Source organism: Galeopterus variegatus, unplaced genomic scaffold (genome assembly GCF_000696425.1).
Source record: "Galeopterus variegatus unplaced genomic scaffold, G_variegatus-3.0.2 Scaffold288, whole genome shotgun sequence".
NCBI lineage: Eukaryota > Metazoa > Chordata > Mammalia > Dermoptera > Cynocephalidae > Galeopterus > Galeopterus variegatus.
The window spans coordinates 199,477-221,727 of NW_007726399.1; the positions used below are offsets into that span (position 1 = coordinate 199,477).

Here is a 22,251-nt window from a genome sequence, read left to right on the forward strand (position 1 = left end):
TATATATATATATATATATATATATATATACAATGGAATATTATTCAGCCTTGAAAAGGCATGAAATTCTGATGCATGCTACAATGTAAATGAGTCCCGAAGACATGATGCTACATGAAATAAGCCAGACAGAAAAGGTCAACTACTGCATGACTCCACTTACATGCAGAACCCAGCATAGTCAAATTCAGAGACAAAGTAGAAGGGCGGTTGTCAGGGCCGGCTGGAGAAGGGGAGAACGGGGATTAACAGTTTCATGAGTGTGGAGTTTCAGTTAGGAAAGATAAAGAAGTTCTGGAGATGAATCATGGTGGTTGAATGTACTAATGCCACTGAACAGTATACATAAAAATGGTTAAAATGATAAATATTATGTTATGTATGTTATACCACAATTTAAAAAAATCTAAATAATAAAAAAAAAGATTCTAAGGGCAAACCCTTCCCCCCTCCTCAAATCCAGAATCTCCCTCCCCTGACCCCCTCCACCCTGGCCTGAGCCCCCAGCATCTCTGTGTGGATCCCTACAAGAACCTTCGGCTGGGCCCCTGGCCTTTTCAATCGTGTGCTCCATTCTCAACAGAGTACCCAGTACAATCATTAAAAAGTTAGATCATGACTCCTCTGTTCAACCCTCCAGTGAAATGGAGGAAAAGCCGTCTTTACAACTGTCTCTTGTCCCTGGGTGGTCCGGCTCACCCGGCCCCCCAGCGCCATCTCTCTAGCTTTCCTATGACTCGCTCCCTCCCTCTTTCTGCCGCCACCACTCTGGCCTCTTCAGGGTCTCAGCGCTTGTCTATTTCTCATCTGGAATTCTCTTCCTCCAGATGGCCACAGGTCCTGCTCCCAGAGCTTCAGGTCCAGTGAGGGCTTCCACGACCACCTCAATTAAAGGAGCACACACCTCCCCCTCGCAGCTCCCAGCCTCTTCCCTGCGCTACGGTCCTCCATAGTACCCAGCGCCACGCAGCCTGCTATGTAATGTTTTTCTGCTTTTCTTTTCAAGCTCCTGAGGGCACAAATTTTCTTTCTTGTTCAAGGCTGTGTCCCTAGCAACTAGAATAGTGCTTTGACATATCTTTTTGGAAGAATAAATTGTTTAATCAAAGATAAGCACACAAATTAAGGCAGGAAAAGACTGGACTAATATGCTAACAGTGATTACCTTTGGGTAGTGGGCTGCTGTTTTCTCTCCTTTTCTTCTATTTTCCAAAGTTTATTCAGTGACTCTAAGTTATTCACATTATTGAAAATTTTTTATTACACGTTTTATTAAAAAGGGAAAAACACCATCAATTCTCACAAAGCACTCAAAATAGTATAATAGAGCCACCATTTTCAGTCGGACCCTAATCTCTCTTTCTGCATCTAGGATTATTTTCCTAGGCTAGTTTATAATCACAAAGAGATTTTTTTCCTCTTTTCTCCGAAATGGTTCACTAATTGGGAAGAACTGACAATTCAATAATGATTTCCCTATTCAGAAAATGGCATGTTTATTTATTCACCTAATTTTCTGTATTTCTCCCATTTTTGCCAACTCTTCCAGTTTTTTTCCCACTAATCATACAAATACCTGGCTAAGGTATTTCCTTGTTGTTGCTGTGAATGGGACCTTTCGTTATGGGAGGACTACTGTAACTCTGAAGATTTAGGGCTTTTCCAAGGGAGTTAACAAGTGAGAGAAAACTCCAAAAGCAGCAAGTCCACTATGTATTTCTGAGGATTTGGTTGGCCATAGGGTCAAATCCTAGTGGTTAATTGCTCTTTTTGAATATGACACCTTTGAAACATCCTGGTAGAGTAGCTCTTCAAAGATGGTTTGCACTTGTGTTATCTGAATTTAAACTTGCAAACATTTCTGAAATTGTTTTTGTGTTCCAGGCCTGTGAAACACCATGGTGTGACACTGCAGTCAGTGGTCTCTAAGCTGTCTGACCCTTTTCCAGAGGCCTGAGCCTTTCAGTCTGAATTCATTACAGCACTAGGGCAAGCAGTTAAACCCGGTGGTACACAAGCACCACTGGGTCAGCACTACATGGTGAATTTGCCACCTTGTACTTTAACCAGAGACAAATTCCAAGTTCATACAAACTTCGGCTTGAAGATGTGAACTTCCACTGAAAACCTTCAGTGGCTGCACAACTTGGGTAGTCTGGCTCAAAACTTCCTTCTGAGAAAACCTAAAGACAGAGGAATGCAAATGCCAAGTTCTACGTTCTAGGGCTTATCATTAAGAAATGACTTTGAGGTTTTTCATTCTAGCTGAAAAAAATTCTTGCAAATTTTCAATTATATGATATATATTCATGTCAAAATATAATTTTTCATGACTTACTAGTTAATCAGTAGCATTTATTTATAACTTCCTCTGACCCAAAGATTTATTCTATGGCTTCTGGTACTCCCTGGAATACTGTGTATTCCATAGTGAAAAGCCATCTGCATGGCTTAAAGACATTAATGACATTCAGGTAGCTTTCTGTGACCTGGTCTTTGTTTCACTTTCCAGTTCTAGGTCTAACCATTCTCTGCCTTAGCAACCCCAAACTCTTTCTTTGCTTGGGCTGTTCTCTACCTAGAAAGCCCTTGTCACACTCACCCTCCTGGACAGGTTGTATAACAGTAGTACCAAGAAACCTTTCCAAACATTAGCTTGGGGGTTGAGTGCTCTCTCCTTTGTTACCCCTGTGCAACCTGATCATCGCTTTACATCCTAATTATTTGTTGCTTTACTCCATGAAACACAACCTACTCAGAATGAACTCTCTTCCTTAAACTTTTGATCCACTGACACCCAGTATAGGCCCTGACACCCAGATACTCTATAAATCTCAGTTGAATTGAGCTGAATTGGGCTCTTATACAGGAATTATTATTTTTCCATAAAAATAGGGCAGAACATCCAGAAAATAACTAAGGAGAAGGGTGTTTCAGATAAACCCCAATATGTTTGCAATTATTCCCAGCATCTCTTGATTACTCAGAGACAAAGAAAACCCTTGGCCTGGGTTATTCCAAACCAACATATACAAATCCTAGAAAATATGCAAATTGAATAGAAACTCACTGTATTTATGTGCTTTTTTCCCTTGAACATGTCTGGGGCGTGGTGAGAGGCTGAAAGAGGGTTGATCACCTTGTGGCCTTGTGGGACTCTGAACCAATATGTAATCTAGTCACATGATGCAAGAAATAACCTCTGCATCTCCACCCTCTGGCAAAGGGACTAATCAGAAAATAAATGATTAGAAAAGATGTTCAGGGAAAAGGATCAAGAGCTTGTTCAGATCTGGATCAATCAGAAGTTAATTTTTTCCAAAAGAAGTAAAATTCGACATTATATAGATTTATATTGAGTACTGAACATACAAAAGAAAATAGTCTTTCCAAAAAGGCACTGGGAAATGTGTGATTCTGAAACATTATTTTCTAGGAATATAGTTCCCAGAATACTCAAAATAATTAAGAACAGAATTTGTTTTGCTTTGTTTTATTTTACTCTTCTTCATTGTGCTATTAAAAAAACTTAAAAGTAACAGAAAAATGAGGACAGAATTAGTAACAATATTTTTCATTATGAGAAATATGATTTAAAAATGTTATGATGTTACTGGGTAAGTTATATAACAGAGTATATTAACTCAGTGCTCAATATTTTTACTTGTTATATCATTCTTACAGGTTTTTATAATTTTGTGATGAATCTATATTTTATCCTCTTATTTTTTAAATCTTTTTAACAACCATCTCATAAATCATTAGTTGTTTGGTTACTAGAAGTTCAACCTGTAAAACACAATGACTTCAAGACTGTAGGAAATAATTTTTTTAAAAAACTCAAAACTTCAAAAAGCACTTAGCTACAAAAAGACATAAAAGCTGACATATGGCTTATGTAGAAAAATTACTGACTTCCATAGCTGAGACTTCTATTTGTCCCCCTATATATCTTCTTTCTCCACCTTCTTTCTATGCAATCATTTTGATCCCTGTCTGAACACCTTGTCATCCAGCTCAAAGACTACATTTCTCTGGCTCTCTTGTAGCAACTAATTGTGGCTATGTGATTAGCTTCTGGCCAATGAGATTTAAGTGGGAATGTAGTGGCAATATCTAGGAAGGAGTCTTTTTTTTTTTTTTTTTCCTTTTTGTCTTTTTCCGTGTCCAGCAATGGATCGCAACCCTCAGTGTCGCCCCCGTACCGGACCGGGACCGGCAACGGAATCGCAACCCTCGGTGTCGCTCCCGCGCCTCGCTCAGCCAGTGAGCGGGAACCGGTCTGTATGTGGGATCCGAACCCTCGGTGGGAGCGCCGCCGTGCTTCCCAAGTGGCGCACTATAGCAGTGCACCACCGGGCCGGCCCTAGGAAGGAGTCTTAAAAAGAAAAAGCTAATCCTTCTTCCCTGTCTTGCCGGCTGGAATGTTGGGAAAATGGCTAGAGCTTAGGCAGCCACTTTAGACTATGAGGAAGTACACTAAGGTTGGCAGTGCAGTAAGATAAAAGAAACCTGGTTGCTGATGACCGAGCAGCTGCCACACCAATCCTGCACTACTCATCTCCCACCTGACCTCTTTTACATGACAAAGAAATAAGTTTCTATTTTGTCTAATCTGTAGTTAATTCGTGGTTACCTTTTAAAAAAAATACCAAAAAATATGCCATAAAATAACTTGCTTTGAATGATCCATGCTAGGGAGCTGAAGTGATAACTTAGAACATGTCACTTTAGACCACTCATGGATAATCTCCTTACCTTACTATATCATGAAATGCAAACATTATGTCCAGTTATGAGTTTTATTGAGACAGATGGCACAATGACATCCATAATTTCTTTTATCAGTACTTCTGAGAGAATCCCTGGTATGTAATTCAAAAACAGGCTGCAGTGGTCTCATAAGCTAAAATGCTGGGCCTGGAGGGGTGACCCACCCTCTGCCCACCTCACTGATCCCATCTCATAGTGCTCTTGCCTGCCCTATCTGCTCCAGCCATACTGACCTTTTCTTTGAATGAAAAGGTTCATTCCTGCCTTCGAGCATGTGTACCTGCTGTTCTTTGAGGCTGAAATGCTCTTCTTCATATAATAGCTGTCTCTGCATTATCTGAGTTTCAGCTTAATTGTCCCAACTTCAAAAAGACCTTCTCAGAGCACCCATTGTAATCCTATCCCGTAACCATATTGCCCTGTTTTCTTTCTATCCTTATTACTTTGTGAAATTACCTTTACTCACTTGTCCTTTAGTAGTTTAATTATTTTAGTGACTTTTTCTCTCTCCCATTCCCTGGAACCCTAAATCTGAATTGCACTGGGGATCCTGCCTAATCCACTTGGTACCTAGGAACAGTGCCTGGCACTGAGTAAGCCCTCAATGCACATTTATGGAACAAACAAATATGGGAATGAATTGACTCTACAGAAAAATAGTTAAAGCCCTGGCATAGTAAGTAAAAGCAGGCTTCATTCAGCTTTCATGCCTTGCTCACTGCTATAGTGTCTGGGTATACTACGCATCTCTCACTACTGTGACATCAATGTCCCATCAGAAGCAATGAGATCCTTAAGGGCAAGTGTAGAATGTACTATAAAGCATATGTACTTCACTGGGCCTGGTTTTCCAAAGCCTTGTAGTTTCAAATATTGACCTTGCAGAGGACTGGAAATTTTCCTCAGGCTATAAATCTCTGGTGTGAGATAAAGATTTGTGGCACAGCAAGGTTGCTGGCTCAAGGACAGACTAGTTACTGATTGTTATGTAAAGATACTGAGAAATTGCTGTAAGAAGGAATGTTTGCTAAGATCGAGCTTTTGTTGATAGCCTTACTGGAATGTCATCTGACTTGTTTCACTGAAAGTTACCAGCCTATATTGTTAAACTATAACCCCACCTATGTCTCTTCCTGTAACTTCCTGGTCTGGAAAATAAATGCAGGAAGAGAACCCCAATTCGGGTTTAACTTCCCAAGGAAGGGATGCCTCTTGCTGGAGGGTCCCAGGAAGATTAACCACTTCAGGGCCTCTCACTGCTCAGAAGAGATGGGCTTTGAGTAATCCTTTGCATCTCCGTCACCCAGGGGAAGAGGGGTGACAAATCCGTGGGAGGTGAAGCAACACAAGGACCAAGTCTGCTCGTCTCTGCACCCTCCAGTGCCTGGCACACACTGGACCCTCAATGTACATTTGCTGTACATAGTTGGAAAAGGTGCTGTGTCTACAAAACGTCATGCCAGTTGTCATAATGACTCTAAAGAGCACTCTACCTTTACAGTGTGTGCAAATGTCCTGATTCGTGATTACATTTGTCGTATCCATGTCTCTCTTCCCTTCTCAGAATTTCTGTATATGCTTTTCTTTCCAAAATGGGTTTGAAAGTGGCTATCAGCCAGCTGCCTTAAGAGCTATGAAGTTCTGCCTGTCTCATTTACTGTCAGGGGCATGAGGTCTATGACCAATGGCACGTTTTACTGGATGGGCTCACAATTGTTGGCTCATTGAAGAACATCTGACAGAGTTTAGGGCAATTTTTCCCTCTAGGCTACTTGGCTAAACACAGTAATCTTGGATGAAACTCCATCATATTATAACACTGCCCCACCCCATCAACAAGGGCTGGTCTTTTGACCAATAAATTATTACATGCTATCTAGGTAATTAAAAACTGATAGATAAATAAGGACTATTTTAACCAGGAAATTCCTTATATGAAATGTAATTTACTATGCTGGATAAAATAGGCAACAGCACAATTTAGAAAACTCATATCACTAATGTAATTTATTAATACCTTTCCTACAGGGGTGACACCAAAGGGTTCAACAAAGATTTTTATTGTTTTTCAGAGAGACTTTACAAACCTCAATCAAGAGATCTGAAATTCTGTAAAACACATGCTCATTCCTTAACTTCAATTTCCTTCAGTAGTTTTATAGATCCCTTAGGCCAGGGAGAGCAGAAGCAGATGGCGCTTGGGAGAACTTTACAGTACATGTCTGCAGTGCCACAATAAATCTAAAACTTTTGCTGATACCAAAGCTTCTGGTATTAATCCTGATATGAAATGATCCTTGATGTAGCTTGCTTTTTATTTTTCAATCTGGTTCACTAATCATATTGGCTAAAATATTTTCTTCTGGAAATTCAAAAAATACCTAGTCCCATCATTTAGACAAGTCGGAAAAGCAGGCCAGCATATGTTTATATAACATAGTACTTTTCCCCAGGGCCTACCTTGCCTCATAAATTGGTGTAGTGGTGTGAAAAAATACAGGTCAGGTCTGAAAAAAAAGTCCTCCTCTTAAATCACAACCATATTTGGGAAGCAAGGGAGACTGCGACATATTTAAAGTTGCAGCCAAACTCGTCATACTATTTTCCTTTCCTAAATAATTTCTTATTGTTGAATTTTCTAATTGCCTACCTTTGTAAAAATTCACTTTCCCCCCGATGTCATAATTCCTTTTTAAGAGTTAAATATTTTCATAATTTGTGGCACCGAAATACTTGTTAATCATTATCACTTGAATTATTATTATGGGCAGAGATGCAGAATTACTGTAATGGAAACAAATTACAAAACTTCATGAAGGAATGCTTCCCAAAAGGGAACACCCTGCCCACCAACTGAGAACAACCATCGTGGGCTGTGGCTAGAGTAACTGAAGTATGCACTAAACTCTGAGATATTTGGGGAATAGCTTTCTGGTAACTTCAGGCATGTAGAGTGAGCTGAAGGAAGGAGAAAAAAGCAATTTGATGGTATGAACAGAACTGGTCAGTGAAAAAGGCAGCTGAGGACAGCTGAAGATGGAAATATTACATGCAAATAACAGATTGGTTAGTTTACCAGCCAGATGGAAGTAAATACTTTGACAAGTGGCACTGACACTAAAAGGGCTTTAAGCCCCCTTTAGTGAAGGGGAAAGAAAAGGTGAGAGAAGAAATGGAAAAGGAACAGACAGCATTTATGGTGGTTAAGGGGAAAGTTTCTGGCTGGGTTCAAACTGCAGCTCAGATGCAAGCCGTGTGACCTTGAGAAAGTGATTTAACCACTCTGTGTCTGTGAAATGTACTTTTTTCCCCTAATAAGATGGGCATGATTTATGATAATATTTATACTGTTAAGAAGAGGTATAAGCTCTTAATAATTGTATTATTCCTAATTCTTCTTAATATAACAATATGCTAATTATGCTGTTAAGAAGTGGCAAGAGGCTAGCATGTGGAGTGAAACAGAATTCCTATAAATGGGATTGAGGGAGTTAGGTGGGTGTTGAAAAAGGGAAATTAAAAATATGGGCACTTTTTAAAAGAGATGAGAGTACTTTTATATCTAACTTTCCAAACTGATCAGGGTCTTAAATAAGCTTGGAAATAACAGATCAACTGAATGCAAGTGGCTACAAGACAAGAAGAGAATTCCCACCCGAGAGTAAGGAACAGCAGTGGGCCTCAAAGAGAAGGTGCTGAATTCCTCAGGACATGAGAGGAAACCAATGAGATTTGAAAAGAAAGACCTGGGTTGAATTCTCTGGGTCGTTGGCTATTTCCTTGCTTACCACAAAGGTTTGCAATATGGATTTAACTAAAACAAGGAATGCCTGGCATCAGTCATAGTGCTGGAGAACAGAGTGGGTGCACAATGAATACTAGTCCCTCCTCCCTGCCATCCTCCTAGTGAGCAAGGATTTTCTTTCAACACAGTACAAGAAATGGCTCTGTTTTCAGATGGGGGCTGCAAAACTGAACCAAGAATGTAAATTGGAAATGACTAGAAGATCCTGATCTGTGTGAATCTACAACAAGCTGAATATAGAAGCAGGAGACCTGTACCTGTAAGTTGCCTAATTTGTATAATTTGCACCTTGAGATCCTGTTAACTAGAGCAAAATAGTTTGTTCCCTTCAGCACTTAAGATGTTCCTCTGAAGAGCACACAGTAAAGAGAAGCACACAAGAGAATCTCAGTGTTAGGAACCAAAAGATGAATCTGGAGCATAGAACGTAAAAGGCTCTGCTTAAGAACCGATAGTGGCGAGAGCTCATCACTGACCGGCACAGGAAGGATTAGTTAAAGGAGATCAGCAGCCTGCTCGGCTGCTGCCAATCTTCACAAGCTGGAAATTGCTAGATGTTGGCAAGATGTACTTTACGTGAGCTGAAATGTGCATCTCTGTAACCTCTACCCCACTGTTCCTCATTTGTTTCTCTAAAACAAAAAAGCAAGCAAAAAACTAACAAGCATTTAACACTCATTCATGGAGTATTGGGAGCTGAAATGCACAAGTCTGAGTGAATGAGTACAGAAATGAAGAGGCAGTGGTCACTCGAGAAGGAGTTAAGCTTTCTGGAGTGGTTACTGCAGCACTGACATGGAGAAGGACTGAGGAAGAACAAGGCCACCGCGATGTCTATGGAGAGGAAAAGGCAGAGGAGGGTGTGCCATCAGGAAAAGAGAAAACAGAGACTTCCTTGTCTTCCAAATCCCTGAAATACTTGCAAGGAGTAAGAGTCTTTTCAGACTTCTAATTTCCAGATCAAACCATGGATTCCTCTGGATAACATCAGAAAAGTTATTATCAGAAAAGCAGTACAGAGCAGTGTTTAAGGTAGCAGACTCTGGGACCAGGCACCTAAGTCAAAATCTTATCTCTGCCACTACTAGTGAGGTGTCAGACAAGGTACTTAACCTCTCTGTGCCTTGATTTCCTCATCTGTAGAATGGTTATCACAAGTTTGTTGCAAGGATCAACTGAGTTAATGACAAGCACATCCTCACAATGTTCATGGCAAACACAACGGAGGCTGCCTTGACTTCTTCTCCTCACATCCAACCTGTCAGCAAATCCTGCTGGTTCTACCTTCAGAATATACTCAGAATCTGACCAATGCTCACCATCGCCACCCTCCTGGCCCTAGACGCCTTGATCTCTCACCCAGTTTATTGCAATCAACTCCTAAGTGGATAGCAACATGACAGTCAGAGTCCTGCTGTGAAGGGTTGGGTCGTGACACTTCTTGCGTAAGCCCCTCCAATGGCTTTTTGTCTGACCAGAAGTAAAAGCCACACAGCTCTATGGGAAACACAACTGAAAACGTGGCTCTCGGTTCCCCTTGCCTACTGTACTTTTCTCTATAGCATTAACATCCACCCATTTATTTCATTTAATTACTTTATTTATGGTCTATCTCCTTCCACTGGAAAAGAGCTGCAGGAGAGCATGGATTTTTTTTCTGCTTTATTCAGTATTGAATCCACAGTGCCTAGGATAGTGCCTGACAGAAGAATCTCAATAGCTGTAGAACTGATTGAATGAATGTATGAAGTACTTGGAGAAGTTCTTGGGATAAAGTCAGTGTTCAATATCCATTAGGTATTGTTGGTGTTATTATTCTTCCCAGATCTTGGTTGCCTTTTTAAAGAGCTCCTCTATGAGATTAATGCTCCTTTAAAGCCACACAGTACCTCGCACTCTGAAATACCTCCTGGACAAGCTCAGAGCAGAAAAGGGTTGCTACTTTCGGTCTGTCTGCTCCATCTCTACACTGTACCATCCTTAATTCCTTATTAAATATATTTTGGGCAACCAAAGTACACTTATGTACATAATTAGTTAATTATTTAGTTTTGGAAGGAACTGCTGCCAAATCAGCAATGGAATGGACTGAGATCCTAGGAGTATGGTCTTTGGATTAGACACTTAAAACCCTGTTAGTGGTGGTGACAGAAAGTTACCTACACACCACACTGGGAGTCCTGTGGAATAGCCTCAAGTACTGGGGGCTGCACTGGGCCGTGTTTCATTATGTGGATTACATAAAACATGTTAAGTCAGCAGATGCTAATATTTATCCTTATGCTGGTGCTACTTACAATAATATATTACTATATAAAATATACAATAATATATGTAATATATGATATTCTGCAATAATACATTGCTATGATAGTTAATAGATGAATGAATAAACTATATTTAAGATGGATGGCCAATTTTACATATATATACACAGATATAAATATTGGTACATAAATGGATTTTTCACATTTGTGGGTGTATATATTTGTATATACAATGTATATATATGAATGTATATACAATTATAAATGTATGTATTTGGATATATTCTTGATTAAAATATAGAATTTTAAGATTAGAAAAATGCAAACCTAAGGGTAGTTACAATTTTTCACATTTGTGTGTGTATATATTTGTATATACAATGTATATATATGAATGTATATACAATTATAAATGTATGTATTTGGCTATATTCTTGATTAAAATATAGAATTTTAAGATTAGAAAAATGCAAACCTAAGGGTAGTTACTTCTTTCTGAAATTAACTTGGTTGTAATGTAACATACTGTGACTCTATACTATAATAAAAATGATAAAAATTGAGCACAGCTACAATGTTTTGGGAACCAATTATCCTAGTGCCCAAGAAACAGCAAATGGAGATGATCCATCCTTAAGAATCTGAGTGGCATTCTTGTTACACCCTTAATTTGAAGCTCATTTAAATACACACACATTGAAATGTTTTGCAAGCACTAAAGTACTACATAAATTTAAAGTATTATTCTTTTCTTTGAATAAATTAGAGGGACTTGCACTTCGGACAAGTTAGTAAAGCCTACAGTTGAACTAATTCATCTTTCATATTTTCAGTGGAGCACCAGCTATTTAAACACTATATTCAAAGTAGCAGTAGTAATAAAACAAGAGGAAGAACCCTGTTAGCACTTCCCACTGTATATGAAATGAACAGAAATGTGATGGAGCCCTGACATTCATTCCACTTTGAATTCAACAGCATCACCGCAAGTCTCAAGAGACGATATTAAGTTTTGTGTTTGGGTAATAGTGGAAATTCTACAGGCAAGGGTAGAATTATATTTGGTTGGCAAAAAGCCAGTCAAACTTCACACTTGTCCTAAAGGTGGGTGGTCAAAAACTCAATTCTTGTCATCAAACCTATTGGCCATAGTTGCTTAAACTATCGGGGTCCCAAAATCTTTAGTGTTGTTTTGAAGACAAACATTAAGAAATGAGATAAAGTGAGGCAAAGACATGTCTAATGAAAAAGATAATAGGTGAGAACTGACCTTGGGGAAATGCAGGTCTAATGAGAGTATGTTGAATAAAAACAAAGAGGAAAATTCGATTTGCAAAGTGGCATCATCAGATGCATATTTTTTTCTTTGATTTTATTTCTTTAGGACAAAAAGACTTAGAAACCAAGATAAGGAGGGGATGTACTCACAGCTTTTTCCCTGTGCTCTTTAAAATGTGTACTGTAAATTTTCTAGGGTTCATGGTACATGTTTGAAAAGAAGTCTACTTTTGGTGGAAGGAAGTACATGCTCCTTGACAGTCTGGTTTTGCTGTAATGGTATATAATGCCCCTCTCTAATAAATTTAACCACAAAAATCTTTTTTATTGTGTCTGCATTCTGTTAATTTATAAAAAGCAGGATGCTGTCAGATAAAATTTCACGAAAATGATCTATAAACCAGACTGTCAAAAGTGAAAGGTACTCAGGCAGTACTTAGGGGTAACAAATACATGAAAACCACTGGAAAGGGTTCCTGTGACTGTGGTAAAACAATGTACTGTAACAGGCTCACATTACCTTGATTTGCAAGTTACTGTGAGGTCACAGGAAATCCCGAAATGTTTTCCACATTTTCTTTTATACATTTTATGTCAAATTTCCTGCAATTGAAATCATAAACCCTCCTACTGCTGGAATCTCTTCTGAAAGAAAGGAGATCGTTTGACACTCCCCTATGAACACCTAATAACTCAATTCCTACCAGTGTAACTAGAAAATGAAAGACAGAATTGAAAATAGACTATGATAAGACTGAAATGTCAGATGCCCTAATTCTTTCAAAATGAAAACCAAACTGATGTCATTAAGACAACATGAAAAGTGAATTTAATCTAGTGACAGCAGACTTTTCTTTAGAATAAGAGATAACAGGAGAAACGACAGACTGTCTTAAAGACAGAAACTGACGATTTCCCCAAATCTCTTATCCAAAATGTATTTGTGGATTTATGGCCTAATTTAAAAATGGCATCTTCTATATGGATATTCTTAACGTGATTCAAGCTCCTGGCTACCATATCTTATTGTCCCAGCTATGTTTATGAAAGGATAAAGTCAGATTTAAGTAAAATGTTCAAGTTTAAAATATTCTGTAAAGATTTATCATCATAACTGGGGAATTTAAAAATTGCTTTTAAATGGTCAAATACTATTTTAATATAAATCAACAAAATGAAAAAATTACATCAAACGATTAAGGTTCATTCATGAATACCAATCCTTAAGGTTTTGCTGGATCATGAGTTATGAGCATACATTACCTCTCCCGACATATCAGGGGCCATCGGAATAGCAGGCCACAGAGATGAGTAGATTCCAAAAAACACCACCCAGAGTGCAATGCTCCCCCATATCGCTATGTGACTGAACTGCAAAGCAAGGGAATCTGAGTCAAAAGAAGTTTAGGAAGACTGAGCACACAAACACTAAGAATATTTTCACAAATTCCCCTATTAATTTTTTATTACATCCACAAAAATATCATCTATAGGATTTTTTACATAATTGTGTGTGTGTGTGTGTTTTACTGTATCTTTCATTAAGTGCTAATCTGTTCCACAACAATCATCATGTTTATGGTTCTGGAATTCAGAACTAACAGTTCCTTGTCTATCTCCTTTGGTAGTTCTCTCCTCTTTTATCTTTTTTATCCCCTACCATCTTTAAGCTTCCTTTATTTTTGCTCTGCACGTTCTCATTCAAAGATATTAGACGCTTCTGAGATTATCTGTATGCCGATAATTGTCAAATCCAAATTTCTTGTGGCAACCTTTCAAATTTTAATTTCCTTTTGTTTAGTGTCTCTTTACCTGGATGTGGTTATACTGCAAAACTAATGTATCTAAAACAGTATGTGTTTTATCCAGACTGGGTATTTATAAACATCTGAGGTTAAATCTCTTATTATATTATCAGCCTTCAGAATCATCTTCCAATGAGTTTTCTCTGCAGAACACCAGTCTTGTGATAACTCTAAGAAAAGATTTATAGTCAAATAAGTGTGAAAGTCTCCCCAGTTCCTGGGATATTCCCAAAACACAATACCATATTAAAGGTGCTGAGAAGTTCTGTGGTAATAAACTTTTTAAAGTTTATTTAACTTAGTGTTTGCAAACTCAAATCCCCGGTTCTCCCTCACTTTACCCCCAGCACCCCACAAAATTAACGAACTGTGGATTAGGATGAAGGGACATAATCACGTTAAAATGAAAAATAATCAAACTGGAGATAATGCATAATATGGCATTTCTTATTGTGATTAGAGATACTCTTACCCATGTCCAATATGATGTCTCTAATCCAGCTTTCAAACACACAGTTATCACCACAAACTAAAACAGAAGGGGAAAATGTTACTTAATTTCATAAACATGATCCTTCATTGAATGACTGAAAGTGAGACTTATAAAGAACAGATCTCTTTGAATTAAACCATGGGACTAGTAGATTACTTGCTGTTTGCTTTCTATGCCCACTAAGCAAAGAAGCAGGTGAATTAGCATTAGGACTGTGATCAGTTGGGACTGCCCATTCGCAGCATCTCACTCCTGTCTCCCTTCCCTGCCTCTCCTCACCTTCACTGCCTGATAGTCCATCCCAGAGTCTCCTGAGTACACATTGCCTGCTTTTTGTGCAATTCACGAATAGCGAGCGAGAGCGTATATCTGCATTAACTTGGGGTTTCAAGCTTGCTTTGACTTCGTTTTAAATCATCTTTCTACTATAAGCCTGACTCTGAATTTTGAAGATAAACTATAAAAGTAACATAACTGGATATTCAGAACACTTAATACCCTACCAGATAGGATATGTGTCTGTTACCCTTCGATAATATACACACCCATTGTTGGTGACTATGCTAGCAATTCTAAAACAAGGGAACCAGGGCTGGATTAACTGCTCTGTGTTTTCTACAGTATGGCACAATAGCTACATGCACTTGCCCCGGACCCAGAGCAACTGTGCCCAGGACTCCATCACTTATGAGCTGTTGTGGTAACGAACAAGACAACTTACTTCACCTCTCTGTGTCTCAGCTCCTTCATCTGTAAACTGGGACTGATAAAACCTCACGTTTTGTTTTTTTTTTCTTTTGAGAGTAAAATGCTAAATATAAAACACTCAGTGCTGAGCACTGGAGTATTATCTATTATGACCTATTTATAACTAATGATAAAATTTTAAATATTGTTAGTACTCAAGGGAACTTGGGGAACTTTCAGTAGTTTGTGCCAATGAAAGTGATTTTTGCCTAGCACTGGTAATCATAAGAGCTTGAAGTCCTATTTTTAGGCACTTTACATGTGCACACAGTACATGCTTAGACACTTCCCAGTGGGGTCACAAAGTTAGACTGAAGTGAGATAGGTGAGCTGTCTCAGCACGACATTTAATGCCAACTTAGGATTAATATCTGCAGAAATAAAACTCTTATTAAACCTTAATTAATTTAAGCCATATAAAAAGTTCTAAAATGAGAGATACAGTTTGACATAAAATTAAAGAAAAACACCCCCTGAGACGGGTACTTTAAGAGACATCCATGATATACTCTGATTTATTTCTACCTACTCTATTAAGTATTCACATATTTCTGTTTTTGCATTCATGTTGTATGAGAACAAACCACCAGCCCCCTAAACACATTTTTTTGCTTTTCTTTTCCTACTTCAGTGGGTTGATGTCAACGAAAAGGAGACCCCTCCAGATTTGCCAAAACCTTAATCCCTCTGTTACTTAATGGTCTTACTCTCCCATCATTCAGTTATTTAACCACTTGATATTTAAACACCATATTACAGTTTTTCTATCAACTGAGTCATCCATATCGACAGCCACTTGGTCTTTAAAACAGCACATTTTCTCCATACAGAGGAGAAGGAATGGGGCAGAGGAGAAGGAATGGGGCACATGAGTAGACAGGATAGAGCACTGGCTGGAGAATTCAGATTTGAAGTTGGAATTAACTTATCAGATACTGATTGTGTGATCTCAGGCACTGGCATTCAAGTAGTGCTTTTGACTTTTAAAGGAAAAAGGCATAGTGACTTACACACAGTGGGTCCCATGCCTTGGTTACATACCCAAGAATACTTTGGTAATATTTGCTATAAATTCAGGAAAGCAAGAAAATATTAACAATGGTGGTAAAATAAAATTGAGGGGAAATGGAAAAGGGGGGGGAAAAAAAAAAGGGAAAACAGGGCCATAATAGTACAGAGGGATTATTGAAAACAACAGCACCCAAAGTCCTTTAAAGTCAGTGAACCTAAATGACATTTAAAAAACCTAATATATATAATCTCTTAACAGTTAAAACCTCTTACTTCATTACTAAAAGGGAACTGTGAACAACCCTTAAGTCCAGAAATGCACACATTTGAATTTGAAAAAAATAATAAGCACAGATGAAAGGCTTTAATTTTATATGCAAAACAAGCAAGTGTCCCACACTCACAGTGTAAACAAAGTTTCCCAGAAGCAGATAATCAGAAGTTTTTCCATTTCCAAATACAGTACCTATATGAAAAGAAAGAGAGGCTTGTTAGAAAAGAAAATGAGGTTCTTTCAGAATTTTTTCAAAGATAAATCAATTTAGAGCTTTCAAGAAAAGAGGGGGTACCAAGGACACAATGGAGCCAGAAATGAGGTTAATTTAAAACAAACACACACACAAAAAAACACTCACGAAGTTGTTATAAAGTTAGGTCAGTCATTAAAATCAAATTTCTAAAAGCCAACATGAAGAAGGAAACCTGACATGTTAACCAACTCTCAGGGTCCACAGATTGGGGAAAAAAAAAAAAAAATCAAACCAATCATTCAAGGAAAGCTTATAGCTATGGACATTAAGATAGGAGACAGCATTCTGAACCGTATAAAAGAACTCTGTTAACAGTATGGATGACGGTCTTAGGGAACCTTCTTGCTACTTTCAGTAAAGCTGTTGGCATTGGACCAAATGGGATTCATAAAAGCACACAGAGGGCCAAGCAACACCATGATTTCAGGCAGACAGCTCTTTGAAGGGTCTGGCTGAATTTAGGGGCATATTTTAAGGTATTTTGCTATTCCAGCAGTGACTAACAAACGTGGCTTTATTTATTTATTTATTTTTGTCTTTTTTGTGACCGGCAACGGATCGCAACCCTCAGTGTCGCGCCCGCACCTCGTTCAGCCAGTGAGCGGCCGGTCTGTACGTGGGATCCGAACCCTCGGCGGGAGCGCCGCCATGCTCCCAAGCGGAGCACTGTAGCAGTGCGCCACCGGGCCGGCCCCAAACATGGCTTTAGATGAAGGACGTGGTAGCTAAAAAAAATTGTTGTACTACTATTGATATAAAAAAATTTGAATAAAAATAAAAATAACAAAAATTAAATCACTGGCATCACTGAAAAATTTAAAATCCATGGTATGTATAATACGATATTTTATTTATGCACATACTCAACAATATTTATTCAAAGCCTAATATGTAAGGCTTTAAAATATGTTAGAATAAAGCATAGGATGAGACCTGAAGAGTAGTGCTGGTGAGCTTTGGGGAGAAAGAGTTAGTTCTGTTACTGCTTGTGTCATCTTGGGTTATGTATAATCAATCCTCATGGAAATCAGTTTCTTTACCTAAAGTTAAACTACCTACCTTGGAGGAATTTTGAAGTTAAAATGTGATCTTGGTTCAGAACCATTTGCAGCATGACTATTCTCTGGCATTGATATACCACATTTTGTTTATCCATTTATTAGTTGATGGAAATTTGGATTGTTTCCACTTTTTGGAGCAATGGGATATTAAAGTCCAGGGTTCAATTCAGGATACCCTGGCCTTAGACAATTCCAGATAAAGTTTATTTTCAAAATGCAAAACCAATATAGGTGTGAAAGACAATACACACCCATCTATTAAACTGCTATTTCAACATTCTAAATTAGAAAAAAAATTGATCTCAAAAGTTGCATATGCAAGGCACAAAGCAACTCTGTCTGGTACAGGCAGGTTTAGCATTTGGATGATTCACACAAATCACGCCTTTGCATACTTTCTGTTCTCTGGACCCCTTTACACTAAAAAATTATTGAGGATTCCAAGAAGACTTTGTTTATGTGGTTTATACCTACCAATATTTAGCATGTTAGAAATTAAAACAGAAAATTTCAAAATATGTATTAATCTATCTAAAGATAATAATAAACCCAATACATGGTAATATAAACAATAGATTTTATGAAAAATAGCTATTGTCCAAAACAAAAAAAAAAATGAGTGAGAAAATTGGCATTGCTTTACATTTTCACAATTTCCTTAATGCCTGACTTAATACAAGGCAGCTGGATTCTCATAAGTTGTTTTGGTTGGAATATATGAGGGAAATCCAGCTTCACAGTGACATGCAGTTATAAAGGAGAGGAATACTTTAATAACCCTTTCCAATAATTGTGGATATTCTTTGATACTATATCAAAACTCAACAAGTAGTTGATTACAGAGGTAGAGGTAATTTCTTAAAGGTTAGTTGCCAGTGTGGAACCTGAAACTATCAGTGAACTTTTTGTACTCTATTACATTACAATCCACTGGTCTATTTTGCACTTTGAATGGATCTTTCCCCCATGCGTGATTCTGCCAGACAGTTGCGGGCTCAGATCACTACTCAAGCAATCCATGGGGCACCACTTGTTGAGACAACCACTGCCCTTTGGTATGAAGCAGAAAGAAATGCTTTATGGGCACTTCCCATTTTGTCACATAGATTATTATTAAAATGTGTACCAAGTTTCAACATTTGACACAAGCATTAGTTCTATGGCTTCTTCAAGGACATTCTTAAGTGAAACTGGGTGCGTGGCAGTGAAGAATATAATGATGACTAGCACAGAGGCACCACTGTTTGTGCTAAGGGACCAGCAGTCTTACTAGTCATTGCTTTTGCATCAGCACTGAAAAAGACAAATGATGTTTTAATAATATTAAACTTTTTAAAAAAATTTTTATTTTTTATTTTATTGAACCGTAATTGAATATACATATTTTGGGGTTCTATGTTGATCCAGTCAATATTACTAGTATATATATTGTTACAAATTGCACTTACTTTTTATGCCCCTTGTCCAATCTCTTCCTACCCCCCTTTTGCTCCCCCCTCTCACCACTGATAATCCTAGATTTCTTCTCTCCTTCTTAGAGTAATGGTTACTCTGTTGATTTGTTGCCTAGATGATCTGTCCAATGCTGAGAAATGTGTTCAGGTACCCCAATATTATCACAGAGCAGATGCTTCTTCTGTCACTCTGGAATAGCTCTGTGGAGAGGGACATCCTTTTCTTTTCTTTGGTCTCTGCTGGTGACCTTGTGTCAATCCGCTCCAGTGGCTGGTGGACCATCTGCATGGTGGTTGTGATGTCTAGCCACTTCCACGGGAGCCGTGGTTACTGTGGTGGCTGTGGTGAGCCACCCACATGGAGGTGATATTTTTGGCATGCTCCTTGGTGCTGGTGGTGTGCCTGGGTGGGAACTAGTTTTTTGTCCTTTGATTACTTCTAACACGGGGGAACTTCCTGTGGGAACCAGTACTTGAGCTCTGCTTGAAAATTTTGACCTTATGGACTCTAAAAAGGTCTTGGGTATTCCTGGGGGTCTACAGACCACTCATTGAGAACTGCTGAGGCAAGGCAATAAGTGAATATTTCTCTATATATTTATAAAGCGTGTTTATATTTCTTCTGTACCCCAATCCTTTCAAAAACCAAAATCAAACCAAATCCCCCCTCCAAAAAACCCTTATTTAAAAACGAAGAAAGGGCAAACAACAACTATAAAACTCTTAACATAGAACGGTAAAACACAATTTATGCCAGATGTCATTCATCCCTTGACAAAGTAAGCAAGTGTTCCCTAGACTTGGCTGGATTTGGTCTCCATAGGCAGTCCTCACCCCCACCCCAACTGCTCCCACTGAAGTTGGAAGCCTTGGGCAATTTTCCCCCAAAATGCAATGGGAGATCTAGGATCTGCTCCCCAGATGCAGTTACTTCGGAATTCCTTTTAAACTCTGTCATTGCTAAGGTATTCTGGATGCTCTTTGGTTTCAGCTATTTTTGAGATCAAATTTTTTTTTTCTAATTTAGAATGCTGAAATAGCAGTTTAACAGAAGGGCATACCTTTTCTTTCACACCTATATTGACTGTGCATTTTGAAAATGAACTTTACCTAAAGTTGTCTAAGGCCAGGGTGTCTGGAATTCTACCATAGACTTTAATATCCTGTTGCTCCAAAAAATGGAAACAATCTAAATGTCCATCAACTGATAAATGGATAAACAAAATGTGGTATATCTATACCATAGAATATTATTCAGCCATAAAAAGGAATAAAGTATAGACTCATGCTGCAACATGGATGAACCCAAGGTCACATACTATATAATTCCATTTGTATGATAAGTCCACAATAGGCAAATCTACAGAGACAGGAAAACTAGTGGTTGGCAGGAGCTGAGAGGAAGGTAGGGAGAAACAGAGAGTGGTTGCTTATAGATATGGGGTGATAAAAATGTTCTGGCATTAGACATTTGCATAATTCTGTGAATATACTGAAAACCATTGAATTGTACACTTTAAAAAGGTCAATTTTGGGCCGGCCCGGTGGCGCACTGCTATAGTGCGCCGCTTGGGAGCGCAGCGGCGCTCCCGCCGAGGGTTCGGATCCCACATACAGACCGACCGCTCACTGGCTGAGCAAGGTGCGGGCGCAACACCGAGGGTTGCGATCCCGTTGCTGGTCACGAAAAAAGACAAAAAGGAAAAAAAAAAAGGTGAATTTTATGGTATGTGCATTATATATCGGAAAGACTCATTGTGGTTCTCCTGACCTACTGGGTCAATATTCTGTGCTTCAGTTAGATTTTCTTATCATAACTTATTCCCATGGCCTAGAAATTGACAAGTATTTACTGTTGTAATTTACTGAAGAATTAATACAGAAAGGAGATTAAAATCTCTTCCAAAACAGGGACCCACCTTCTCTGTAAGGGAGCATTACAGAGAAGGTGGGTCTCATGCCACATGCTCTTGTTAATTCGTCCACAATTTACTGAGTGCCTATCACAAGCCAGGCACTGTTTTAAGCACTATAAATACAACTAAACCAACTAATTCCCCACCCTTCTGAAGCTTTGATTCTAACAGAGCAGAAAGGCAATACAAAAGAAACAAATATGTCATGCCTTGACAGGGAGGTACTATGAAGAAATACAGGATGGCCAGGGGACAGAGTGATAGGAGCTGTGGGGACAGGTGTTGGTAACTTGTTTGGATAGGGTGATCTGGGAAGGCCTCTCTGAGCATAGACCTGAAACAGGAAGGGAGAGAGCCAATTTGAATATCTGGTGAAGACTGAGAAACAGTACAAGGTGGGGGATTTTGTTCTAAATGCGATAAGCCTTTGTGGGTTACTGAGGAGGGAGGCACCTGGTCTGATTTGTTTTACAAGGATCACTCTGTCTACCTGCAGAGAACAGACTGTAGATGGACAAGAGCAGGCAGTGCTCTTTTCTGTTGGCAACAATTAACTCACGGATAGTAGGTATGGCCTGTACTTATAAAGGACTGACACTTCCTTGGGAGGAGTACGTGTCGTGTTTTTAATTGCTGCAGATTTGAAGTTGACACACTGAATGGCTGGCGTCTTCCCCAGGATCTCAAGGCAAGGTCTGTTCCGGAACACAGCAGCACCGGCTTGAGCATCACAGGGATCTCTTTTCTAAAGTGGCTATTTAATCATTTTTATGTGTACAGGAAATACACCACGGTCCTATCTCTCAAAACTGACAGAATAAAATCACTCCCTCAAAAATGAGCAGGGAAAAGCTTATACTCCCAAATGAACATAACAACATATTAAAATCCTCATCCAAAATACTGGCTCAAGTATACTTGAAAATACTAGCATATCTGATTAGGTTCAGTATAAAAAGCTTGATACAAGCCTCACAGGTATAATAAATAGACTACATAAAATATTAGCACTTATTGTCTTCAAACTGTATATCAGCAGAGGAAAAAAAAGATCCCTAAAATTTAACTCTGCAAGTTTGGAAAACATGAGAAGAAAAAAAGAAAGGCTTTG

At 38.6% G+C, this 22,251-nt stretch overlaps 1 protein-coding gene across 1 annotated transcript in view; it reads right to left on the minus strand.

Moving 5' to 3' along the window:
* ATP8A1 (ATPase, aminophospholipid transporter (APLT), class I, type 8A, member 1) overlaps positions 1–22,251 on the minus strand; it is a 235,996-nt gene that overhangs the window by 18,552 nt on the left and 195,193 nt on the right. The window contains exons 31-33 of the mRNA XM_008567055.1: positions 16,584–16,645; positions 14,401–14,457; positions 13,387–13,494 (exon numbers count right to left, since the gene is read on the minus strand). Of these exons, the coding sequence (XP_008565277.1) occupies positions 13,387–13,494; positions 14,401–14,457; positions 16,584–16,645 (227 nt within the window). The remainder of the gene's footprint in view (positions 1–13,386; positions 13,495–14,400; positions 14,458–16,583; positions 16,646–22,251) is intronic.